At 54.3% G+C, this 21,429-nt stretch overlaps 3 protein-coding genes and 1 long non-coding RNA gene across 7 annotated transcripts; 2 read left to right on the plus strand and 2 right to left on the minus strand.

The window, feature by feature from the left end:
• Window positions 1–5: 5 nt before the first annotated feature.
• On the plus strand, window positions 6–5,290 carry LOC129136628 (uncharacterized). Of its 2 annotated transcripts, none has more exons than XR_010147634.1 (4): window positions 6–204; window positions 891–954; window positions 1,227–1,379; window positions 1,734–1,831. It is a non-coding gene; the product is annotated as an uncharacterized LOC129136628 (long non-coding RNA). The 2 variants fall into 2 exon arrangements; XR_010147632.1 differs by lacking the exon at window positions 1,734–1,831 and adding an exon at window positions 5,205–5,290 and having other exon boundaries at window positions 14–204.
• On the minus strand, window positions 645–16,441 carry CNKSR1 (connector enhancer of kinase suppressor of Ras 1). Of its 3 annotated transcripts, none has more exons than XM_016956715.4 (21): window positions 16,177–16,441; window positions 9,890–10,047; window positions 9,604–9,785; window positions 8,564–8,648; window positions 8,104–8,145; window positions 7,922–8,026; window positions 7,261–7,320; window positions 7,103–7,171; window positions 6,687–6,788; window positions 6,377–6,447; window positions 6,231–6,304; window positions 6,011–6,117; window positions 5,906–5,933; window positions 5,332–5,504; window positions 3,279–3,352; window positions 3,038–3,109; window positions 2,215–2,288; window positions 2,019–2,080; window positions 1,825–1,924; window positions 1,569–1,750; window positions 645–1,250 (listed from the first exon to the last, which is right to left on the minus strand). In XM_016956715.4, exons 1-21 carry the CDS (start codon window positions 16,349–16,351, stop codon window positions 981–983), a joined length of 2,265 nt encoding a protein of 754 aa, XP_016812204.1. In that variant the 5' UTR covers window positions 16,352–16,441; the 3' UTR covers window positions 645–980. The 3 variants fall into 3 exon arrangements, with proteins under 3 accessions (XP_016812204.1, XP_016812210.2, XP_016812212.1); XM_016956721.4 differs by lacking the exon at window positions 16,177–16,441 and adding an exon at window positions 12,900–13,158 and having other exon boundaries at window positions 7,082–7,171; XM_016956723.4 differs by lacking the exon at window positions 16,177–16,441 and adding an exon at window positions 12,900–13,042.
• A 2,725-nt stretch (window positions 16,442–19,166) lies between these two features.
• Window positions 19,167–19,313, plus strand: ZNF593OS (ZNF593 opposite strand). Its single transcript, XM_063784390.1, has one exon. The coding sequence runs from the start codon at window positions 19,167–19,169 to the stop codon at window positions 19,311–19,313; it is 147 nt and encodes a 48-aa protein (XP_063640460.1).
• A 315-nt stretch (window positions 19,314–19,628) lies between these two features.
• Window positions 19,629–20,620, minus strand: ZNF593 (zinc finger protein 593). Its single transcript, XM_513225.7, has 3 exons — window positions 20,319–20,620; window positions 20,022–20,084; window positions 19,629–19,927 (listed from the first exon to the last, which is right to left on the minus strand). Exons 1-3 carry the CDS (start codon window positions 20,516–20,518, stop codon window positions 19,786–19,788), a joined length of 405 nt encoding a protein of 134 aa, XP_513225.2. The 5' UTR covers window positions 20,519–20,620; the 3' UTR covers window positions 19,629–19,785.
• Window positions 20,621–21,429: the final 809 nt, after the last annotated feature.

Below are 21,429 nucleotides of genomic sequence, written 5' to 3' on the forward strand. Positions count from 1 at the left end.
TCTGCATTCTACTGAGGAATTCCAACCTGGAGAGAAGCTCCTCCCATTGGCCCTCCTCCGCATCCCACAGAGGAAGTCTGGGGATGCTGTGGAGATGCTGGGCTGGGGTTGGAAGTCAGAGGCTGATGGGAGCAGGTCAGATTTCCCGTGCAGCCTGAATGGAGTCACAGGGACGTGTCCCTGCCTTGGATCCAGGAGGTGGAGGTGAGGCTGGAATGAGGAGTGAAGGAGAGAAGTGTTTTCCCCAGGGCCTTCCCAGGGCAGACCTCAACCTGCACCCTTCCCCACCAGCTGCCCTGTCCTACCAGCCCAGTCTCCAGGACTGTCCCCACCACCTTTCCGTGCAAAGTGCATTTCCCCATCTACAAAGTGGAAGTTTCTCATTGTGTGCCCCCCGGGAATGGGGTAGGAGATCACCATTAGCCTTCAAAGAGCTGGGGAGAGGTGGACATGAGTCGGAGCCCTCATTAGCCATGGGTCATCCCCCACCATCCTGGCAGGCTTGGAGCTCGGGTACAGAGCCCAGGCCAACGGGCTGCACGAAGGGTCTGCCACCCACCCTCTGGCCAAGAGCACTCACCCCAGTCCCCACAGGGGGGCAGATTTCCAATTCGAATATGGAAGTAAAGTTACATGTAGACTCATTTTTAGAAAAATTGACTTTATTTGGTTGGAAAGTAGCCCTCATGTAAAATAAAGAACACCTGTACAGACCTGGTTTGGGGGAGAACTGCCAAGGAACTGGAGGGGCAGGGCTGTGGCCCCAGAGGTTGGAGGATTTGGGGGGAGAGTTTCTTCTTTGGCAAGGGAGAGGGTGGCACAAAGCCCAGGCAGAGGGGTCAGCTCGGGGTGAGACCATGACTAGCAGTACTACTTCCCACCCTGAACAGAATCCAGGGATACTCTGTCCTGGACACGTCAGAAGCTGGGGTTGAGGTGGCCCTCGCGTCAAAGGTCAGGAGCTAGAGTGCTGGCCAGGGTCAGAGGTCAGGAGGTCGGAGGCTGCTCTCTGAGGTCAGGGGGCAGAGATGGGAGTGCTCTTCAGGGTCAGAGGGCAGGGAGTGGGGGGACTGTTCTGTGGAGTCAGAGGTCAAGATGTGGGAGCTGCCTTCAGCCTGTGCCACTCCCCAGGCCCCCAGGCCCTCTGAGTACAGCTCCCGGTTCTGCTCCTTCCACTGGCGGAACTTCTCTCCTGTCAGCTCAGGGTCACCCAGCACTTCTTCTAGGACCTGCAGCTCCTGCAGCTTTGCCTGTGTGGAGAGGAGGGGCTAAGGGACCATGATCACCCAGGGAAGTGGGCAGAGCCCGAGGCCAGACTTCACTCCGGAGGTCCGGCGCCTGGAAGCCAGCACCTGGCCAGCGTGGCACGAGGAGCCTAGGTGAGACTCAAATCCCCACTCGGAACCCAGAGCCTGGCCCAGTCCACAGCTGAGCCCACTGTCAGCTGCTAAGCCCAGGGTCCGGAGCTGAGTCTGGAGTCTGGTGCCCAGGGTGGAGGTGACAGCCGCAAACCAAAGCCTGAAGCCCAGAGCCTAGTCCCTTGCTGTGCCCAGAGCCCCCCAGCTGACCTTGAGTGTGCTCTGTAGCGCCCGCACACGGTGCACTCGCTCATTGAGCTGAGGGTCTCGGTTGCGCCGCATGAAAGAGCTCCGCCACTGTTCCTGGGTCAGGGGCTGTGGCTGGCCTAGGAGGGACACGCCACCCTGCCTCAGCCCCCGTACCATTCCTTCCAGTGCCTCTTCACTGCTGTCTGTGGGAGGGAAGAGCAGGATGAGGATGTGCCCACCCCAGCCCCCAGCCCAGCTCCCAACTCCAGCCCAGCACCTGTCAGAGAGCCAAAGGAGGTCCGTGGGCTGCGCTGTGTGGGGGTGGCTGCAGGTGATGTGTCTCCATGGAGGGGACTCCCAGCTTGAGCAGGGCTGGGCTGCAGGCAGGGTGGAAAGCACAGACAGTTTCTGTCTGAGCTCCACGCCCTGTTGTTTATCCCCACCTCCTACCCCCGGCAGCCCCCCACTCACCGAGGCTGAGTGGGACCCAGCCTCATCGTCCGGGTCCTCTGCTTCGGTCTCACTGTAGCAGTCTGGGGTGAGGAGCAGCAGTGGGTTTTTGGGAGGCCAGGGAGTGGCCTAGGGCATTTGAGTTCCTAGCCCCCATCCCAGGAAAGGCACAGGCTCAGGTGAGGGTTCCTCCCACTCAACCCTGCGAGATACCTACCTTCCTCTCGGGGTAGGGGGGCCCGGCCTGGAGACTGGTACTTGGAGATGCAGGTAATGAGATGACGCACCCACCTATGGAGAGCAAGCAGGTCTCACAGGGTTTCCATCCACTGGGGCCCTCTTGTATGCTGGGGGCTTTTTACCCACATCATCTTCTAATGATCCTCAGAGCAACTCTGAGAGGGATGAACTCTTAGTCACCCATTTTATAGATGATGAAACTGAGGCTTAGAGAAGTGAGTACTGGCTGCGTGCGGTGGCTCGCGTCTGTCACCCCAGCACTTTGGGAAGCTGAGGCAGGAGGATTGCTTGAGGCCAAGTGTTTGAGACCAGCTAGGGCAAACCCATCTCCCCACAAAACTTTTTAATTAAAAAAAAAGAGAGATGCCGGGTGCAGTGGCTCACACCTGTAATCCCAGCACTTTAGGAGGCCGAGGCAGGCGGATCACAAGGTCAGGAGTTCAAGACCAGCCTGGCCAACATAGTGAAACCCCCTCTCTACTAAAAATACAAAAATTAGCCGGGTATGGTGGTAGGCGCCTGTAGTCTCAGCTACCTAGGAAGCTGAGGCAGGAGAATCACTTGAACCCAGGAGGCGGAGATTGCAGTGAGCCAAGATCACGCCACTGCACTCCAGCCTGGGTGACATAGTGAGACTCTGTCTCAAAAAAAAAAAAAAAAAAAAGAAAGAGAAGTGAGTATCTTGACCAACCACTCTCAGAGAGCTGGAATTTGTATCTCCAGGCTCCTGAGCCTAGGCTCCCAAGCTCACAGAGTTTGGGAATCATATGAGAGTAGGGGCTAAGGGAGGCGGCACTCACATGCTCAGATCTGTCAGGGTATCAGCAGCGAAGATGAAGGGTTTGTACACATCATGGGTGAGCTGAAACACACTGCCAGGTAGTGGAGGAGCATCACTCAGCCTGGGCGTGCCCACCCACAGCCCAGAGAGGCTGGATTCTGGGCGCCCCAGCCACTTGCCACACCTCCCACTGCTACCCCGTCACCCTTCCTCTCCCTTTCTGTCTCCATCCCCCAGCCCATCACACCCCAAGACTTAACTATTTCTTCTTCTGATCATGTCCACTTTCCAGACTATAGTTGGAGACATTGATGAGGCCCTCAGCCTTCTCATCCTGGGGGGATCATAGCACGAGGGTCAGGTTGGAACCCCAATACCCTCAAGGCCCAGTCAGCTCCTAGTTACCCCTCGGGCTCCTGAGGGTTGTGGAGAGGAGAAGGCATCTCCTGGGCTCTCTAACAAGTCTCCCTGTTTCTGGAGCTCAGGGCTGGAATCTGGGGTCAGGGTAGGAGATGTGGCCAAAGGATGCCTCTAAGCCAGGAAAGGGGAGCCAAAGATATCAGAGAAACAGCCAAAAAAAAAAAGAGGAGCCTGAAGGCTGGGCATGGTGGCTCATGCCTGTAATCCCAGCACTTTGGGAGGCCAAGGCAGGAGGACCATTTGAGCCTAGGAGTTTGAGACCAGACTGGGAAAAAAGCCCATTTCTACAAAAAATTAAAAACTTAGGTTGGGTGTGGTGGCTCACACCTGTAATCCCAGCACTTTGGGAGGCTGAGGCGGGCAGATCATGAGGTCAGGAGTTCGAGACCAGCCTGGCCAACATGGTGAAACCCCATCTCTACTAAAAATACAAAAAATTAGCCAGGCATGGTGGCAGGTGCCTGTAATCCCAGCTACTCGGGAGGCTGAAGTAGGAGAATTGCTTGAACCTGGGAGGAAAAGGTTGCCATGAGCTGCGATTGCGCCACTGCACTCCAGCCTGGGCAACAGAGCGAGACTCCGTCTCAAACAAAACAAAACAAACAAAAAACTTAGCTAGGCATGGTGGCATGTGCCTGTAGTCCCAGCTACTCAGGAGGCTGAGGCAGGAGGATCGCTTGAACCTGGGAGGCTGAGGCTGTAGTGAGCTGAGATCATGCCACTGCCCTCCAGCCTGGGTGACAAAGCAAGACTCTGTCTCAAAAACAAAAACCAAACAACCAAACAAGAAGAGCCTGCTCATGCATTTGTTCCTTCAGTAGACACAAACCAAACTGCTTCACACCCCTGAGCTTTCTGAATGCTGCTTTCTCTTCCTGGTTTTCTTTCCCCTTCCCATGCAACTAACTGCAAGGTATTGCATTGTCAGGGGGCATCTGGACTCCTCAGGATGGACTGGACACCTCTGCTGTGCTCCCACATATCCCTTGGGCTTTCCCTTTATCTTAGCACACGGTCCCTACATTGTCCTTGAGTGTGTATTCATCCCTCTCCCCTACTAGCCTCTAAGTTCTGGAGAAGCAAAAATCATCCAATTCTTCTCTGTGTCCATAGTGCCCAGCCTAGAGCTGGGTTCACAGTAGGCACCTGAATCCTGAATGAATAAATGAGTAAATGAATGGCCCATCATTCGGATGGACAGAATATCAGAAGGATAAGGAGAAGTGGGCAGAATAGAAGTGATTTTTCGGCCAGATGTGGTGGCTCACGCCTATAATCCTAGCATTCTGGCGGGCTGAAGCAGGCAGAACGCTTGAGCCCAGGAGTTTGAGACAAGCCTGGGCAACATAGCAAGACCCCATCTTGCTATGTTGCCCAGATTTTTCAGGGCCGGGTGTGGTGGCTCACGCCTGTAATCCCAGCACTTTGGGAGGCCGAGGCAGGTGGATCACGAGGTCAGGAGATCGAGACCATCCTGGCTAACACGGTGAAACCCTGTCTCTACTAAAAACACAAAAAATATGCTGGGCGTTGTGGCGGGCGCCTATAGTTCCAGCTGCTCGGGAGGCTGAGGCAGGAGAATGGCGTGAACCCGGGAGGTAGAGCTTGCAGTGAGCCGAGATGATGCCACTGCACTCCAGCCTGGGCGACAGAGCGAGACTTTGTCTCAAAAAAAAAAAAAAAAAAAGATTTTTCTCTATACCTCCTATGATACCTTTTCCAAACTGCTTTTATACATATATTAACTCATTTCTCTCTGAATAAAGTCCCCATTTTACAGATGGGGACATCAAAGCCTTGGACCAGGAATAAGAGTGGATGATACAATAGAGATGAGAATCGAGGCCTGGAAGTGACTCACTTGCCTACCCATTTTTGTGTATGGGGTCTTACCTGGGGCTGGCGGTACCAGTAGAGCGTGTGTCCCTTGAGCACAAACCAGCGGCGGCGCCAGCGCGGGCCCATGAAGCCGCCCGGTGCCTTTCGCAACAGGAGCCAGCCGTCACAGTCCGGCCGGCCCAGCTCACGGCATGACACCCGCCGGCGGCTCAGCCGGGTCGCCAGGCCTGTAGCAGCACAGCACAAGCTGGGCAGTGAGGGGCTGGCAAGGTGCCCCCGCTAAACCTACTCCCTGCCTTCCACAAGCATCCCCAAGTGAGATCTCTGAACCCACACTCTGCTCAGAATGCTACATGTGTCATCTCTGAGGTGGGATGACCCTTCTTATTTTAGAGATGAGCAAACTGAAGACTAGAGGCTAAACTGTTTGCTCAGTCACAGCAAACAGGTTAGCCTCTAGTCTGGTGAGAGGCCCAGACTGGGAGCACAGCTCTGTCTGACCCTAGAAACAGAGCTGTTTCCAGGAGAGGCTGTGTGGGAAGGATGGGGGTGATCTTGCCCAGCATGTAACGATTTTTAACAGCTCCTCAAACAGGGGAACCCCCACCTAGTCCAGCGCACCTCATACCTTTTGATTTCTTCCGACCAACAGGACTCTGAAAGGACAGCAGAAGGGTGAGAGAAGGATCTAGGTCCAGACCCACCCACCTCCTTGCTAAGCCCCTGAGCTTACCTTGTCAGGGGATTCAGGGAGCCCTGGAGTCCCTGCTACCCCTGCTGGGAGTATGGCTGGGGGTTCCGGGGGGATGGGCAGGGGCTCAGGGCCAAGGGAGGCAGAGTCTGTCAGGGAGGGAGGAGAGAGAGGGAAAGACTATGAGCCCAATCCCAGGCTTGGGGTCAGAACTGGGTGCCCAGATGCCGTGTCCGGGGCATCCATGGAGCTTTGAGACTACCTGTCCAGGCAGGGCTGGGTCCGGGACTGGGGTTTGAAGACAGGTCAAAGGCAAAGACGTCTTCAGATGGGGCCCTGGGGAGGGCAAGGGGGATGAGATGAGCCCACGGTCTCCCCACCAAGACACACCTGGACAGAGCCTGTTACCTGGGAGACAGTGGGGCCAGAGACAGTGATGGGCTCCTCTGGTGCGGGGAGTCCAGGACCTGAGGGGGCGTCTGGGGAACAACCAGGAACAAAGCAATGGAGACAGGGGTCTGAAAGCAGGTTGGGGGGCAACAGGGGTAGGGGAGCAGCAGGAGCAGGTACCTGTGGGGGGGTCTTAAGGGAGCTAGGGGGGCGCAGCAGGGGAAGGTGCCTGTTGGGGGGGGTCTGAAGGCAGGTATGGGGGTGGTGGGGGCAGGTACCTGTGGAGGGGGGGTCTGAAGGCAGGTCGGGGGGCGGCAGGGGAAGGTACCTGTGGGGGGGTCTCCGGTATCGGGATCTTCTTCAGCACTAAGCTGAGTCCGGCTGGCTCCCGCAGCAGTTCCCTCACCATGTTCTTACGGGGCCATCCCACCTGGGGGACAGAAACACTGGCTGGTATCAACCTGGGCAGGAGGCTCTGAAGCAACCACCAACTCTCACCCTTGTGCTGGGAGCTCTCTCTCAGCCTCCCACTTCTGCCTCCCACTCATGCAGCCTCCTGGGGGCTTCCATGGGCCCCATCACCTGGGCTCTGCAGAGGATGCTCTCACCAGACTTAGCTGGCTCATCTCCTGGAAGGCAGCTCCCACAACCCTGGTCAGAACCCTTGGTTGCCTCCCCACCCACCAGACTTGGGTTCCACTCGGTGACCCCTTCACCTCCTACCATGTCCCTCTCCTCACGCACCACCACCTGCTCGTTGATCTGGACAACCTCGTCTCCAGGCTGGATCTGCAGTCGGGAGTCAGTGGGAACCTGACGTGGGGAATGGGGCCTGAGGTTGGCCTGGCTTGCAGGTGAGAGGCCTCGGGGATGGGCGGCTGAGAAGGGTGTGGGGCTCTCACCTGGGTGTCCACTTGGGACACAAAGTGCTGGCAATTGCTGGTGGTGTGAATTTCTAGGCCCTGCAGAGGCAGAGGCTATAGTCACCGGGGGCTGGGGGGCAACAGGGCCAATAGGCAGGACCCCCGCCAGACACCAGGACTCTATGGTGGGTGGAACTGTGGCAAGAGCTGACCCCAAGCTGGTCCTGCCCAGACTTGCTGTATGACTTTGGACTTGCTACTCCTGTGGGCCTCTGCCTTCTCCTCTGCTAAGAGCCAGAGGGAAGCTGGAGACCCTGATTTCTGAGGTACCAGCTTCTCAGCAACATTCCTAAAGGGACAAGCAGGGACAGGGCTCTGGTCTTCCCCACTGGTCAAAGACTAAACCAAGAAAGGTCACATCCTCTCCCTTTCTCCTAACTGCCCCCAAGCCCCTGCCCCGTCTCCATCCCAAGGCTGGAACACACTACCTGAGGCCACACCCGCGTGGCCCCTCAGGACTGGGGAGGAGCAGAGCAACGGGAGACCCTGGCCAATCCTCTGGGCCTCCATTTTAGCATCTGTACAAAAAAGGCTTTCCAGCCATGGCAGCACAGGGTTCTGTGGGATCCTGGACCCTATTTCAGGGCCCAGACAAGGCTGCCAAGGGGTCAGAAGTGAGAGGTGGGAGGGCAGGGCTCACCAATGGACTGTCCAGCTGCACCTGCTCGAGCACGGCCCTCTGTTCCAGCAGCTCCTTGGGGCAGCAGACCAGGATGTTGTGGCAGATCCCAGCCACGTGGCTGCACTGGGGGAGGGGAGCGGGCTATGTAGCCTGAGCCCGATCGCCCCTACCCCCACTCTCTTCCCACCCCACAGACTCACGATCCTCAGGACTGTGCCCTCCTTCTCAGTCGCTGGACCATCCTGGAAGTAGAATGAGAGAGCAGGGGCCTCCCCTGAGCAAGGGCCATGGGGGACTGCCTTCTCCTGGGGGCAGGGTGGGATTCCGTACAGTCCCTCCCTGCCTTCCCTACACTGGCCCCCTGCCCAGAACCACAGGGCCCCAGCGTTTTAACCAGAGGGCTCGTTTCCCTGATACCAGGCCCCCAGAAGTCACCACACGTGCCCTCCCCTCCTTCCCTGTCCTGAGTGTCAAAATTCCCCTGCCAGCTAGGGGACCCCAGGCCCCATCGTCCCATACCCAGTGGCAGGGCCTCCTCTCCTCCTTTCTCGCCCGTCTCAATCCTCATACTCGATCCTGGGCTGATTCACAGGTTATAAAAAGCTCTAGCCCAGCTTGGTCTCTAGGGCATGGGCCAAGCCTGGCCCTTGGTTCTCCTACCTCATGCAAGACCTGGCTCAGCTCCTCCAACAAGTCTCGGATCTCCTGGCATGCTGAGAAATCATTTAAGTGGGAGAAGAGGTACCTGGCAGGGGAAGAATGGCACAGTGGTTAAGGGACTATACTTAACCACTCAGAGCCAATTATTCACCAATTACTCACCTCAGAGACTTGGGGATAATACCTGCTCTGATGGGTTTTGGTTTAGAGTAAAGGAGATGATTGAGACATCTAAAGAGATTAGCACAGGACTTATTTGTCATGTGCCTACCACATGCCAAGCCCTGTTCTAGGCACTGGGGAAACAGAGAGTAAAGACATCATACATCAATATCAATTTAACTTTGGCTGTAATGAGTATCATGAAACATTGGATAATGAGTTTATAATAAGTTATTATTTATTGTTTATTAATAGTATAGCTTGGAGAGTGTACAACAGGGAAAGCTTCCCCGAGATGACATTTGAGGTGGGGTCTGTAGGACAAGCAGCAGCCAGTGCACAGGGTTGGGGAGGCTCTCCATTCAGTGGTTGTTGATGAGACCGATTATTACAAGCTGGAGGGTGGGGTGGGAACTCCGGCATCCCAGTGCCCCTGCACAGGTGGATTAATCCCTTTGCCCTGCTCCACCATATCTTTTTTTTTTTTTTTTTTTGAGAGGGAGTCTCACTCTGTCGCCCAGGCTGGAGTACAGTGGCATGATCTCGGCTCACTGGAACTTCCACCTCCCAGGTTTGAGTGATTCTCCTGCCTCAGCCTCCCCAGTAGCTGGGATTACAGGTGCGCACCACCACACCTGGCTAATTTTGTATATTTTTGGTAAAGATGGGGTTTCACCATGTTGGCCAGGCTGGTCTCGAACTCCTGACCTCAAGTGATCTGCCCGCTTCGGCCTCCCAAAGTGCTGGGATTACAGACCTAAGCCACCACGCCTGGCTCACCATATCTGAACAAGAGCCAAGCTCTGTTTTTCTCTCCCACGCCCTGAAGGAGGCCAAGGATGACAATAGTCCCTCACTCGTCACCCCAACCCGGGTACCTGCTGAGCCAGAAGAGGAGGGCGTCAGCTTCATGCACCAGCTCCACAGCCGCACAGAGGACATCAATAGGGGTCTTGGCACAGTCCCCCAGGCAGCCTTGGACTATGCTCTGGAAGTCATGGGTTGCCCCCAGCAGTCCCTCTGTCAGGCTTTGCAGGTTCTCTGTCTGTAGCCTGGAGCTCTGTGCCAGAAAGAGGACAAGTCACCTCTCTGGCAGCAGCCAGCCCCCCATCACACCCCCCAGGTTGGTGGAAGCTGCAGCCAGTGTGACCAGCATTCACTCACCAGGGCCTGGAGCTGTTCCACCCCGCCCAGGATGAGCTCCTGGTGTCCCAGAGACCGCACAGCCAGAGCCTCGAGGCTTCGGGGGCAGAGCTGGAGCAGGTTCTTGCCAGGCAGCTGCCAGTCCTCAAAGGGATAGTCCTGCAGGGAGTCGTCAAGACCTGGAGGGAGAGTAAGGCTCAGCTCGGGGAAGCAGAGGTGTCAGGACCTTTTGGGCTGGTTCTTCATGCCTGCAAAGCTCTTTTCCCTCTAGTCTAACCCTAATGACAACTCTGACACCCAGGCTGTTCTGCCCATTTCACAGATGAGGCCACCGAGTTGAGAAGCAGGAAAGTATAGGACATGGGTTCTCAAAAGTGGCCCCCAGACCAGCAGCAGCAGACTCACCGGAGAACTTGTTAGAAATGCAAATTATCAGGCCTCACCCCACACCTGCTGAATCAGAAACTCTGAGGTTGGGGCCCAGCAGTCTTTTTTTTGTTTTTGTTTTGTTTTTTCTTTTTGAGACAGGGGCTTGAGACACAGTCACGGCTCACTGCAGCCTTGACCTCCTAGGCTCAATCCATCCTCCCACCTCAGCCTCCCAAGTAGCTGGGACTACAGGCACTCACCACCACACCCAGCTAATTTTTGTATTTTTTGCAGAGGTGGGATTTCACCATGTTGCCCAGGCTAGTCTTGAACTCCTGGGCTCAAGCAATTTGACTGCCTCAGTCTCTGAAAGTGCTAGAATTACAGGTGTGAGCCACGACACCCAGCCAGCAGTTTGTATTTTAATGCAGGTGACTGTGATGCTCCCTTAAGTTTGAGAACTAATGATACAGGGGATAAGAACAAGAGGCTATGGAGTCGCTGAGACACTGTGAACACTTGAGCAAGTAATAGCACTGCTCTGTGCCCAGTTTTCTCACCTGTAACGTGAGAATAATAAAAGTACCTACCTTCTAATCGTGTGTATTGAATGACACAACATATGTCAAGGCCTTGGCCACTGTCTGGTTCGTGGGAGACAGCCAATAATAGCCATCATTTATTATTGCCAGACTTTACCATGACCTACAGGCCCTGTATGATTAGGCTACTACCTCTCTTTCCAGCATCATATCCTGAAGAGCCCCCCAAACTCAACATTTCAGATGCACAGAGCTAATTCCTTGCAGCTCCTGGAACACCCTTTTACCTCAGCGTCCTTGCAAGTGCTATTCCTCCTGCTGGCGTTGCTCTTCTAGCTCCTTCACTTCCTTTTTCATCTAACTTCCTCCAGGAAGCCTTCCATAACTTCCCAGGCTGAGTGGGATGGAGGGCTCTCCTCTTGTTCCCACTGGCCCTGAGCCTCCACAAACCCCTGCACTTGACCATCGGTCTTTCCCATTTTATCACAGGCTCTTCAAAGATCAGGCCTTAGATAACCATTTGCCTCTAACCCCCGGCCTGTGCCTGGACAAGGTAGGCACTCAAAAATAAGAAAAGTGTCTATTGAGGGCTTACTATGTGCTATGCAAATCTATAAGAGCTTTACACATATTAACACATTTGATTCTCACTGCATTTCTAGGAGGTAAAGACTATCATTATCCTGCTTACAGATGGGAAAACTGACACAGAGGTTAAGTAGCTTGCTCACTCTTCGAAGGAATTCTTCCCCTTCTAAGCCAGGCTCCTTCACTGGGGGAGGTGTGTGTGTGTGTTCCCTGTGTCACATTGAGAGCACTGGACTGGGAGTTCATGAACCTATCACTCCCTGGCTATGGACCCCTGAGCCACCTCCTTCCTGCACGGTGACTGTATTGGGCTGGTGCCCTCCCAATAGACCCAGGCATTGAGCTACAAATGAACCATGTCATGATTGTCTCACTTTGTCCACTTCATAAGGTCAGAGTTGCCTTTCCCATTTGATGGACAGAAAAACTAAGACCTATGGTCACAGAGCTGGCAAGCGGTGGGGGTGGGCCTGGAATCCAGCCTGGGAGTCTGAACCCAGCCCTGAATTCCTGCCCTTACCCGGGCTGGTCCTCCTGAGCCTGTCTCTAGTGCGCTCCAGCTCCCCACTCTGGGAGGGGTGTCCTGACTGCCTGCTCCTGGTCGCACTGTGTGTCAGGAGGCCCTTCCTTCTCTGAGTCTGCCTGTGGGGTGTGTTGATTCCCATCTGTGTGGGCTCGCTGAGCCTGGACAGCACCTTGCCCCTTGGATAGGAGCCCCAGGGTGGGGCTGTGTCAACCTCTTCAGTCTGGCCTAGGGCTTCTGCTTCTGTTACTAGGAGCTCAGGGTGTGGAGGGGGGAAAATGACACCAGAGACTGAGCAAATCATTTCCTGGCTCTGTGTGTCAGTTTCTGACTCTAAGAAATGGATTTAACAACAGCCCACTGGCCCTGGGGCCAGGGAAGATGAAGGAGATACAGTGGGCGTGGGCCTGTCAGGCCTCCCTCCTGTTTTCATGACACCGCCTCCCCATTATCACCCTAGAGGCCTCTTGGGCTACTGCCACGATGAGGGGCCCCCTTCTGGGTCCTTGGGCCCCCCAGGGTCATCTCGTCTGTCTCTCTGCCCAGCACGGTACCTGGAACATGTTAGGTGCTCTGTAAATATTTGTTGACTGACTGACCGACTGATAGAGCCCGCAGTTTATTATTATTTTTTTTTTCTTTTGAGCTGAATCTCGCTCTGTCGTCCAGACTGGAGTGCAGCGGTGCAATCTCGGCTCACTGTAACCTCTGCCTCCTGGGTTCAAGCGATTCTCCTGCCTCAGCCTCCCAAGTAGCTGGGATTACAGGCACCTGCCACCACCCCCAGATAATTTTTGTATTTTTAGTAGAGACGGGGTTTCACCATGCTGGTCTTGAACTCCCGACCTCAGGTGACCCACCCACCTTGGCTTCCCAAAGTGCTGGGATTACAGGTGTGAACCACCGCACCCAGTCCGCAGATTCTTTTTCCTTTTCCTCTCCTCCCGCTTCCTGGTGGGACACCACACCTAGTCCCCTTCAAGCCCAACTCTACCCCGGCCCCACCCACCTCTCAGCCAAGTTGCCACCTTTCCGGGGGTCCAGGTCTCTACCGGTTCCATGGCCCAGCGCTGCCAGCTCGAATCAGCTCCTGTTTTGCCCTGCTGTCGCCGGAATTTCCGCTCCCAGAGCCCAGGCCTAAGGAGGGGCCGGGCTGGGTCCTGGGCGGAGCCTACTGCATACCTGGGCTCACACAGACGGCGAGGTGAGGCACTGCGACAGCCATTGGCCCATGCCCGTCCGCCTCCTGCCCGGCCCTTCAGACATCCTAGGGCTCTGGCATCTCGCGCCTGCTAGGGGGCAGTGCCACTGGCCTCATATCGCGGGGTGGGACCCTGACCCTTGGGCTCCTCAAGAAAAAGCCACAAGAGGAGCGCTGAAATCAGTAGCAAAGCACAGAGGCTAGGGGGCCAGGTCCCTGGGTGCCTAGGCCAGCTCTTGTTAGCTGTGTGACCTGGGGCTGACCCTAACTTCTGCGCCTCAGTTTCTGGGTCTGTAAAAGAGATATAATAGACCGTACTTCAAAGGGCAGCTGTGCACAGTATCTGAATGGCTTGAAAACATTTAGAACTGGGGTGTTTAGCCTCCCTTGGATTTTGCAGTATGGACTCTGGCATCTGGTGAGGCCTGTGAATGCTTTCTCAGAATAGCTGCTTATAAAGGCATAAAACAGGCCGGGCGCGGTGGCTCACGCCTGTAATCCCAGCACTTTGGGAGGCCAAGGTGGGCGGATCACTTGAGATCAGGAGTTCAAGACCAGCCTGGCCAATATGGTGAAACACCATCTCTACTAAAAATACAAAAAATTAGCTGGGCGTAGTGGGTGCTTGTAATCCCAGCTACTCAGGAGGCTGAGGCAGGAGAATCCCTTGAACCCAGGAGGGGGAGGTTCCAGTGAGCCAAGATCGTGCCACTGCACTCCAGCCTGGGCAACAGAGCAAAACTCTGTATTATAAATAAATAAATAAATGCACAAAACAAAATGCTTAGGATTACAATGAGAACAATTATCAAAACTATATTTAAAAACAAATTTGGCCGGGCATGGTGGTTCACGCCTGTAATTCCAGCACTTTGGAAGGCCAAGGCGGGTGGATCACGAGGTCAAGAGATGGAAACCAGCCTGCCCAACATGGTGAAACCCCGTCTCTACTAAAAATACAAAAATTAGCTGGGTGTGGTGGTGCACGCCTGTAGTCACAGCTACTCAGGAGGCTGAGGCAGGAGAATCGCTTGAACCTGGGAGGCGGAGATTGCAGTGAGCTGAGATCACGCCTCTGCACTCCAGCCTGGCAACAAAGCGAGACTCCGTCTCAAAAAAAAAAAACTCACAAAAAACAAAAAAAAAATTTGGAGCTGGGGAGTGCTGGCACACGACTGTAGTCCCAGCTACTCGAGAGGTTGAGAGGTTGAGCGGGGGAGTATCACTGAAGCCCAGGAGTCAAAGCCACCCTGGGCAACATAGCAGGAGCCCATCTCAAAAAAATAAAACCAGAAATTTATATTATGTGTTTACTAACATTAATAAGACTGGCCGAAAGTTAAATTTTTCTTTTTTAATGACCTCAGTGTGTTGTCGACCAGCTTGAATAAGAACATTAAACTGTGGGGTGGTCTTTGACGCCCCTCCTCTTACATATTGATCAGCAAACAACTAAAAACAGGGAATGCTGGGCCGGGCATGGTGGCTCACGCCTATAATCGAGACGGGCGGATTATGAGGTCAGGAGATCGAGACTATCCTGGCTAACGTGGTGAAACCCCGTCTCTACTAAAAATACAAAAAATTAGCCAGGCATGGTGGCGGGCGCCTGTAGTCCCAGCTACTCAGGAGGCTGAGGCAGGAGAATGGCGTGAACCCAGGAGGCAGAGCTTGCAGTGAGCCGAGTTCGCGCCACTGCACTCTAGCCTGGGCGACAGAGCAAGACTTCGTCTCAAAAAAAAAAGACAGGGAATGCAGAAGAGTGGAGAAGCCCTACTCAGAACAGGCAGATTCGCCCTTTGGTCACTGAACCACTGCTAAGCCTGGAGGTAACCAATTAATGGTGGCTACATCACAGGAGCATCTGAAACAGAAGTTGCTCACGAACAATTTAGTGGTGGTTTAACAACCACTGTGATTTTGAAATCACTTGAGCATAAATATTTTGAGATACTTGCAATAACTACAATTTGATATGAAAATATGTGATTTCTATTGGTGACTAAGCCAAAGATACTGCTACTGCTTCAATCCATATAGAAGGAAACCATAAATTTTGGTTAGAGGTTAGCAAAAATAAAAATATAATTTTTTCCCATCCAAGTTTATGGATCCCCTGAATTCTGAACCTCAGAGCAAGAGCTTTAATCTTAGAAAAATATCTGAGACATAGTAAATGTTCATTTTCATCATCATCATCAGGTCAGGGGACTCCCAGGACTTTAGAATCAGATAAAATCAGCCGGGCGCGGTGGCTCAGGCCTGTAATCCCAGCACTTCAGGAGACCTATGTGGGCGGATCACCTGAGGTCAGGAGTTCGAGACCAGCCTGACCAACATGGAGCAACCCCATCTCTACTAAAAATACAAAATTAGCCGGGTGTGGTGGCACATGCCTGTAATCCCAGGTACTCGGGAGGCTGAGGCAGGAGAATTGCTTGAACTCATGAGGTAGAGGTAGCGGTGAGCTGAGATCGCGTCATTGCACTCCAGCCTGGGCAAGAAAAGTGAAACTCCATGTCAAAAAAAAAGGCCGGGCGCGGTGGCTCATGCCTGTAATCCCAGCACTTTGGGAGGCCAAGGCGGGTGGATCATCTGAGGTCAGGAGTTCGAGATCAGCCTGGCCAACATAGAGAAACCCCGTCTCTACTAAAAATCCAAAAAATTAGCCGGTCGTGGTGGCGGGTGCCTATAATCCCAGCAACTCGGAAGGCTGAGACAGGAGAATTGCTTGAACCCGGAGGCAGAGGTTGCAGTGAGCCGAGATTGCGCCACTGCACTCCAACCTGGGCAACAAGAGCAAAACTCGGTCTCAAAAAAAAAAAAAAAATCAGATAAAATCAGTTCCACACTCAACTGCTATGTGACTCAGCCCAACTTCTACAGCTCTCTGAATCTGTTTCTTTGTCTCCAGAAGGGGATTCCTAGGCCTTAGCACTGTGATGACATTAAGTACTTTGAAATCTGTATCATGGGGTAGATAGGAGTTATTATTGCTTTAATTCTGTGGGGAGGAGCTACCTGTTGTCACCTACTTCAGAATTTCTGCAGCACCCCCAGTCGTCAAAGCCTGTCACGACCTTACCTGTAACCCAGAGACCCAAAGTCTGAATTTCGCCCATGGTTGGCCCATGTAGTGTACGTGTGTTGTCATCATTTAATAACGTCACATCCAAATTGAGATTTCCAGCTTCTCTGAACTTGGCCAGCTCTGGTGATGTCATCCCACCTTCACACTTGGTATTAACAGCCTCTTTCATTTTGTGAGCCAGTTGGCTTCAAATTTGCAAAATGCCCATCTCCAGCTTTGTCTTTTGCCTCAGGTCTGTGTCCCTTGAACACTCCGTGCTGCATCCTCGTTTAACATTTTTGCCTCTTCATGCAGCAGCCTCCCTGTGGCACTCTGGGGAAGTCCAGTAAATTCTAATAGAGCCTTTATTAGTGTTCGGTTGACAGATCTTGATTTCATCAAATATCTTTCCTGAGCTGCCACCAGAGGTGAGAACCAGCCCCCTTCCTCCCTGAACCACGGCGCCTTTACTCTACGCTCCCAGCATCTGCCAGGGTTAGGCAGTTAGGAACACAGTAAGTGGCAGCTTCTATTTATTTTTATCTATTTTTTTGAGACAGAGCTTTGCTCTTGTTGCCCAGGCTGGAGTGCAATGGCATGATCTTGGCTCACTGCAACCTCCGCCTCCCAGGTTCAAGCTATTCTCCTGCCTCTGCCTCCCAAGTAGCTGGGATTACAGGCGTGTGCCACCATGCTCGGCTAATTTTGTATTTTTAGTAGAGATGGGGTTTCACCATGTTGGCCAGGCTGGTCTCAAACTCCTGACCTCAAGTGATCTCCTTGCCTCGGCCTCTCAAAGTGCTGGGATTACAGGCGTAAACCACCACACCCGGCTGGCAACTTCTATTTTAAAGGGTTTCGTTTTGTTTTTTGAGAGAGTCTTGCTCCGCTGCCCAGGTTGGAGTGCAGTGGCGCAGTCTTGGCTCACTGCAACCTCTCCCTCCCAGGTTCAAGTGATTCTCGTGCCTCAATCTCCCGAGTAGCTGGGATTACAGGTGTGCGCCACCACACCCAGCTAATTTTTTTATTTTTAGTAGAGACAGGGTTTTGCCATGTTGGCCAGGCTGGTCTCGGACTCCTGACCTCAAGTGATTCACCTACCTCGGCCTCCCAAAGTGCTGGGATTACAGGTGTGAGCCACCATGCCCAGCCTATTTTAAAAAGCTTTATGAATATAAAGTTCTACACATTTGCTGTATACATTTCAAAGGTAATAGGTTAAGTGAAAGAAGGATGTGCCCTTTCCCCAGTGTGTCTCTATCATGTTCCCCAGTGGGGGCCACTACTAAATTTGGGATATTCTTCTATTTTCTATATCTGCAGATAGTCTACATACTATTCTGCAAATTGTACTTTTTCTTTTTTATTTTTATTGGAGACAGGGTCTGGCTCTGTCACCCATGCTGGAGTGCAATGGTGCAACCTCAGCTCATTGCAGCCTCCACCTCCTGGGCTCAAGTGATCCTCCCACCTCAGCCTCCTGAGTAGCTGGGACTACAGGCATGCACCACCATGCCTGGCTAAATTTTTTTTTTTTGGTAGAGATGAGGTTTCACCACGTTGCCCAGGCTGGTCTCGAACTCCTGGGCTCAAGCCATCTGCCTGCCTCAGCCTCCCAAAGTGCTGCCCAGCCATACTTTTTCATTTAAGAGATAATCGATAGCAAATGAAATAATACAAGTTAAGTGCTTAGAACAATGACTACTATTTTTAACGTGTCATGGGCAGCTTCCTTAACTGGTATATGCAGATATGCTTTTATTATTGTTTCAAGCTGAGGGCAGGGAAGTCCCTGAAGAAACTTTGTCTTGAAAAAATGGGTTAAATTGGCCGGGCGCAGTGGCTCACACCTGTAATCCCAACACTTTGGGAGGCCAAGGCGGGGGGATCATGAGGTCAGGAGTTCAAGACCAGCCTGACCAATATGGTGAAACCCCGTCTCTACTACAAATACAAAAATTAGCTGGGCGCGGTGGCAGGTGCCTGTAATTTCAGCTACTCAGGAGGCTGAGGCTGGAGAATCGCTTGAACCTGGGTGGCAGTGAGACGAGATCATGCCACTGCACTCAAGCCTGGGTGACAGAGTGAGACTTCTGTCTTTAAAAAAAAAAAAAAAAAAAAAAAAAAAAAGGGTTATATGTGCCCTCCCTTGAGGTAGGGCCGGTTGATTTCACAGAAATCAAATGGAAAAGGCATACTGTTGTGGGAGCTAATAACACATCCTTCCTTCGATAATGCTGATTGGTGGCATCCAATCATCTGAGGTAGCGATGGGGCCTGGACCAGGGCTGAGGGAGGCCCGCCCAGTACCTGGTCCAGGCCTGGGACTCCTGAGCACTGCCAGCCAAGGCCTCTCCTGCCTACCCGGACCCGCCTCCTCGGAGAGTGGGGGAGGTGCCGCTCAAGCCTGATGCTGATCTCTTTTGACAGCTGCTTCTAAGGCTGGCAGGATGGTAGGCAGTGGGGGAAGGGACCAGATTTAAAGGTCCAGTTGCTCCGCCCCCTGCCAGACCTGGGCAGGCAGGCGCGGGTGAGCATCCTCTGAGAGCTTGGGTCTTGCGTATGTAGAAGGTCAGAGACCCCTCTACCCTAGTTTCCACTTCTTGGTGTCATGAAGACCACTGGTCTTCATGTCCGCTCCCACCCTACAGGCCGCCAGGGAGACCAGTGCCGCCCACCATGCGATTTCGACGCTTGACCCCTGGTTACTTCCGGGTGTTACAGGTAAGTACCCCTGATCAACGGTTTCTGGCACGACTGACCCCTTCCTCCCCCTACCATAGCTGGGTTGACACCCCCAACAGCCAGGCTGTCACGTTCCCTGCCGCCTGAGCAGGCAGGCCCAGATGGGCAGTGAGGCGAAAGGGATTGGGGTGGAATCTCCCTGGGGCAGGACCGGCGTCCATGTCTCCTTCCCCTAGCTACATCTACTCAGCCCCTTCCCACTCCCCACCTTCCTGGCAGTCTCAACTGACCCCTGAGGCACACCCTCTGTGCACCTCCAGATGCAGGCAGCTGGTGAGCTGAAGGCAGAGCCCCGGAGTCTGCTGGCGGGAGTTGTGGCTACAGTGCTAGCTGTCCTCGGGCTGGGTGGCTCCTGCTATGCCGTCTGGAAGATGGTGGGGCAGCGGCGGGTGCCACGGGCCCCGTAACGAAGAAGAGAGACTCTCACTTGGATGCTGGGGGTAGGTGACTCGGGAGGGGGCTGCAATCTCAGAAGCCTTCTTTTCTGGGGATCAGTCTCTGTCAGAAGCAGGACAGAGTAATCTGATCCCACTCCCGCCACCCCACACTGCATCAGGCCTCCATCTGGGTGCTCCAGTTCAGATGCTAGGACCTCAGAGGGAAGGCAGAGATAGACCAAGTGGGGAGTAGACACCCTAGGCCTGGTGTACAGAAAGTAGCAGAGAAGCCCTTCCAGGGCAGGAGTTTGAGACAGCGGCCTGGAAGTTAGAGTTGGAGGCAAGTTCTCTTTGTCCAGTTCCTTTATTGGGGGCAGGGCACCAAGAAGAGGCCCTCCGCTCCCCAAACCCAGAGGCAAAAGGGGTTGGCACGCTCCCTCCCAGCCTAGTCCTTGCATCACTGTCCATGGGCAATTCCTCTGCCCTGCATCTTCAGGCCATTTCAGGTAGAGGTATCCATCTCAGGGACCTCAGTGGACACTTCCGTGGGCACTGCCAGCCGCCTGGGGGGCACATAGGATCCCATACCCGCTGCCCTCTCCGCCTCTTCCTGACTGTAGGGCTCGACGCTCAGCTGCTTCAGCCTGGGAGAAAGAAAAACAGGAGTTGGGAGCTGACCAGGTGAGAGCCCTATCTGCTGAGCACCCATCCATCAATCCTCTCCTTACTCCTTCATACCTTTTCTTGTGGTCTTTGGATCGGAAGTGGGTCTTCAGGTTGGTGGAATCGATGAAGTACCTCCTGTAGGAATGGAAGTGAGAAGGAGAGTGAGGAGGTGATAGTCTCCCAAGTACACCTATCTCCCTAGCCCTAGCTTGTCCCTGACGCCAGGATCCGGGTCTGAGAAACGGGAGGCGGGCGGACCCACGGGTCCCAAGAGAGAAGACTCTGCGCGGCCTGGGGCTTCAACTTCACATCTCCCGGCCGGTACCGCGGACCCTCCTCCGCCCCAGGCCGGGCTCGTCCGGGACTCACGCGCAGGCCAGACAGCGGTGCAGGCCGCCCCCTGGCAGGTCGGGGTCGAACTCGGCGTTTGGGTCGGGCTGGGGTCGTGCGGATCCCTGAGGCCGCAGCTCGCGGTGAATCTCATCCAAGTCCGGCCGCCGCCGCTTCGCCTTCATCTGCCGGGCTAGAGAGTGCGCTCGGTGCGCGCCTGTCCGGCGGGAGCGACCCATGGCCAGAAACAGCCCGGCCGGCCAAGGGGCCAGGAGCAGGGCAGGGAGCACACGTGTGAGCGCTTCCGGGCCGATCAGCTACGTCAGGCCACGCCGGGGGGCGAGGCAGGCTCGGCCGGACCGCCTCTGATGACGTCACTCTCGGCCAGCGGCTCGAGCGCCGCCAGGCGGCCGTCGACGTCAGTGACCGAGCTCAGGACGGGTTCCCAGAAGTGTGCCCACTGAAGGGCATGGCCCCGCGGGCCCTCGCTGGGGAGGCGCGGGGTGGTGCGTGCGCCTGGGGGTTTCGGGGCCGTCTTGCTGCCCTGCTCTTCCTGGCCTGGTCCAACCAGTATCAGTGCCAGCCTCTACCCCTGTCATCCCTTCCTGTTTCCCAGACCTTGGACTCCGCGGTGGGGGTGGGATGCTTTATCTCTGGAAAGCACTGATAAATGTCTGTGTCATGAATAAATTAGTAAATGACTGAGAGTGAATAAGTTTGGAATCCCAGCCCCACCAGGGCTTCCCGAGATAATCTCCAGTCCCTGAAAAAGCCCTCACTTCTCCCGGCTCCCGTTATTCCCTTGAGTCTCCATCCTCTCTCTGACCCCAACCAAATCCGTGAAGGGTGTTCCTCCCCAGAGATTGCAGTCCTCAGGCATCCAGACTCCAGAGGGCTCAGTTCCTCTCACAAGTACTCATAGAAGGACCTCTCCATCTTTGCCTCCTTTCTCTAAGCCCTGGGCTCCCAGAGGTGGGCTGGCAGCAAAGGCCTAGGTGTTGCATGCTCAGAGTGGCTAGAGGGCCTTTCCCCATTCACAGGAGCCTGGTGCCTCCCAGGCTGGCCAGAGCCAACTCAGCTGGAAGGGGCCAGAGGAGCTTAGCAATAATTCAGGGGCTCCAGCTCTTTGGAGTCTGTTGCCAGGAAACAA

The sequence above is a fragment of the Pan troglodytes genome, chromosome 1, assembly GCF_028858775.2.
Source record: "Pan troglodytes isolate AG18354 chromosome 1, NHGRI_mPanTro3-v2.0_pri, whole genome shotgun sequence".
Classification (NCBI taxonomy): Eukaryota; Metazoa; Chordata; class Mammalia; order Primates; family Hominidae; genus Pan; species Pan troglodytes.

Bases quoted from the DNA above. Each gene is read 5' to 3' on its own strand.
- CNKSR1 (XM_016956715.4), bottom strand. From the start codon at position 16,351: ATGAAAGAGGCTGTTAATACCAAGTGTGAAGGTGGGATGACATCACCA. The intron at 8,649-9,603 runs GTACCCGGGTTG...TTCCCCTGCCAG, and splicing joins CTCCTCTTCTGGCTCAGCAG to GTACCTCTTCTCCCACTTAA. The intron at 1,751-1,824 runs GTGCTGGGCTGG...TCCCTCCCACAG, and splicing joins CTCCTTTGGCTCTCTGACAG to ACAGCAGTGAAGAGGCACTG.
- ZNF593OS (XM_063784390.1), top strand. From the start codon at position 19,167: ATGCAGGCAGCTGGTGAGCTGAAGGCAGAGCCCCGGAGTCTGCTGGCG.
- ZNF593 (XM_513225.7), bottom strand. From the start codon at position 20,518: ATGGGTCGCTCCCGCCGGACAGGCGCGCACCGAGCGCACTCTCTAGCC. The intron at 20,085-20,318 runs GTGAGTCCCGGA...CCATTCCTACAG, and splicing joins CACCGCTGTCTGGCCTGCGC to GAGGTACTTCATCGATTCCA. The intron at 19,928-20,021 runs GTATGAAGGAGT...TCTTTCTCCCAG, and splicing joins TCCAAAGACCACAAGAAAAG to GCTGAAGCAGCTGAGCGTCG.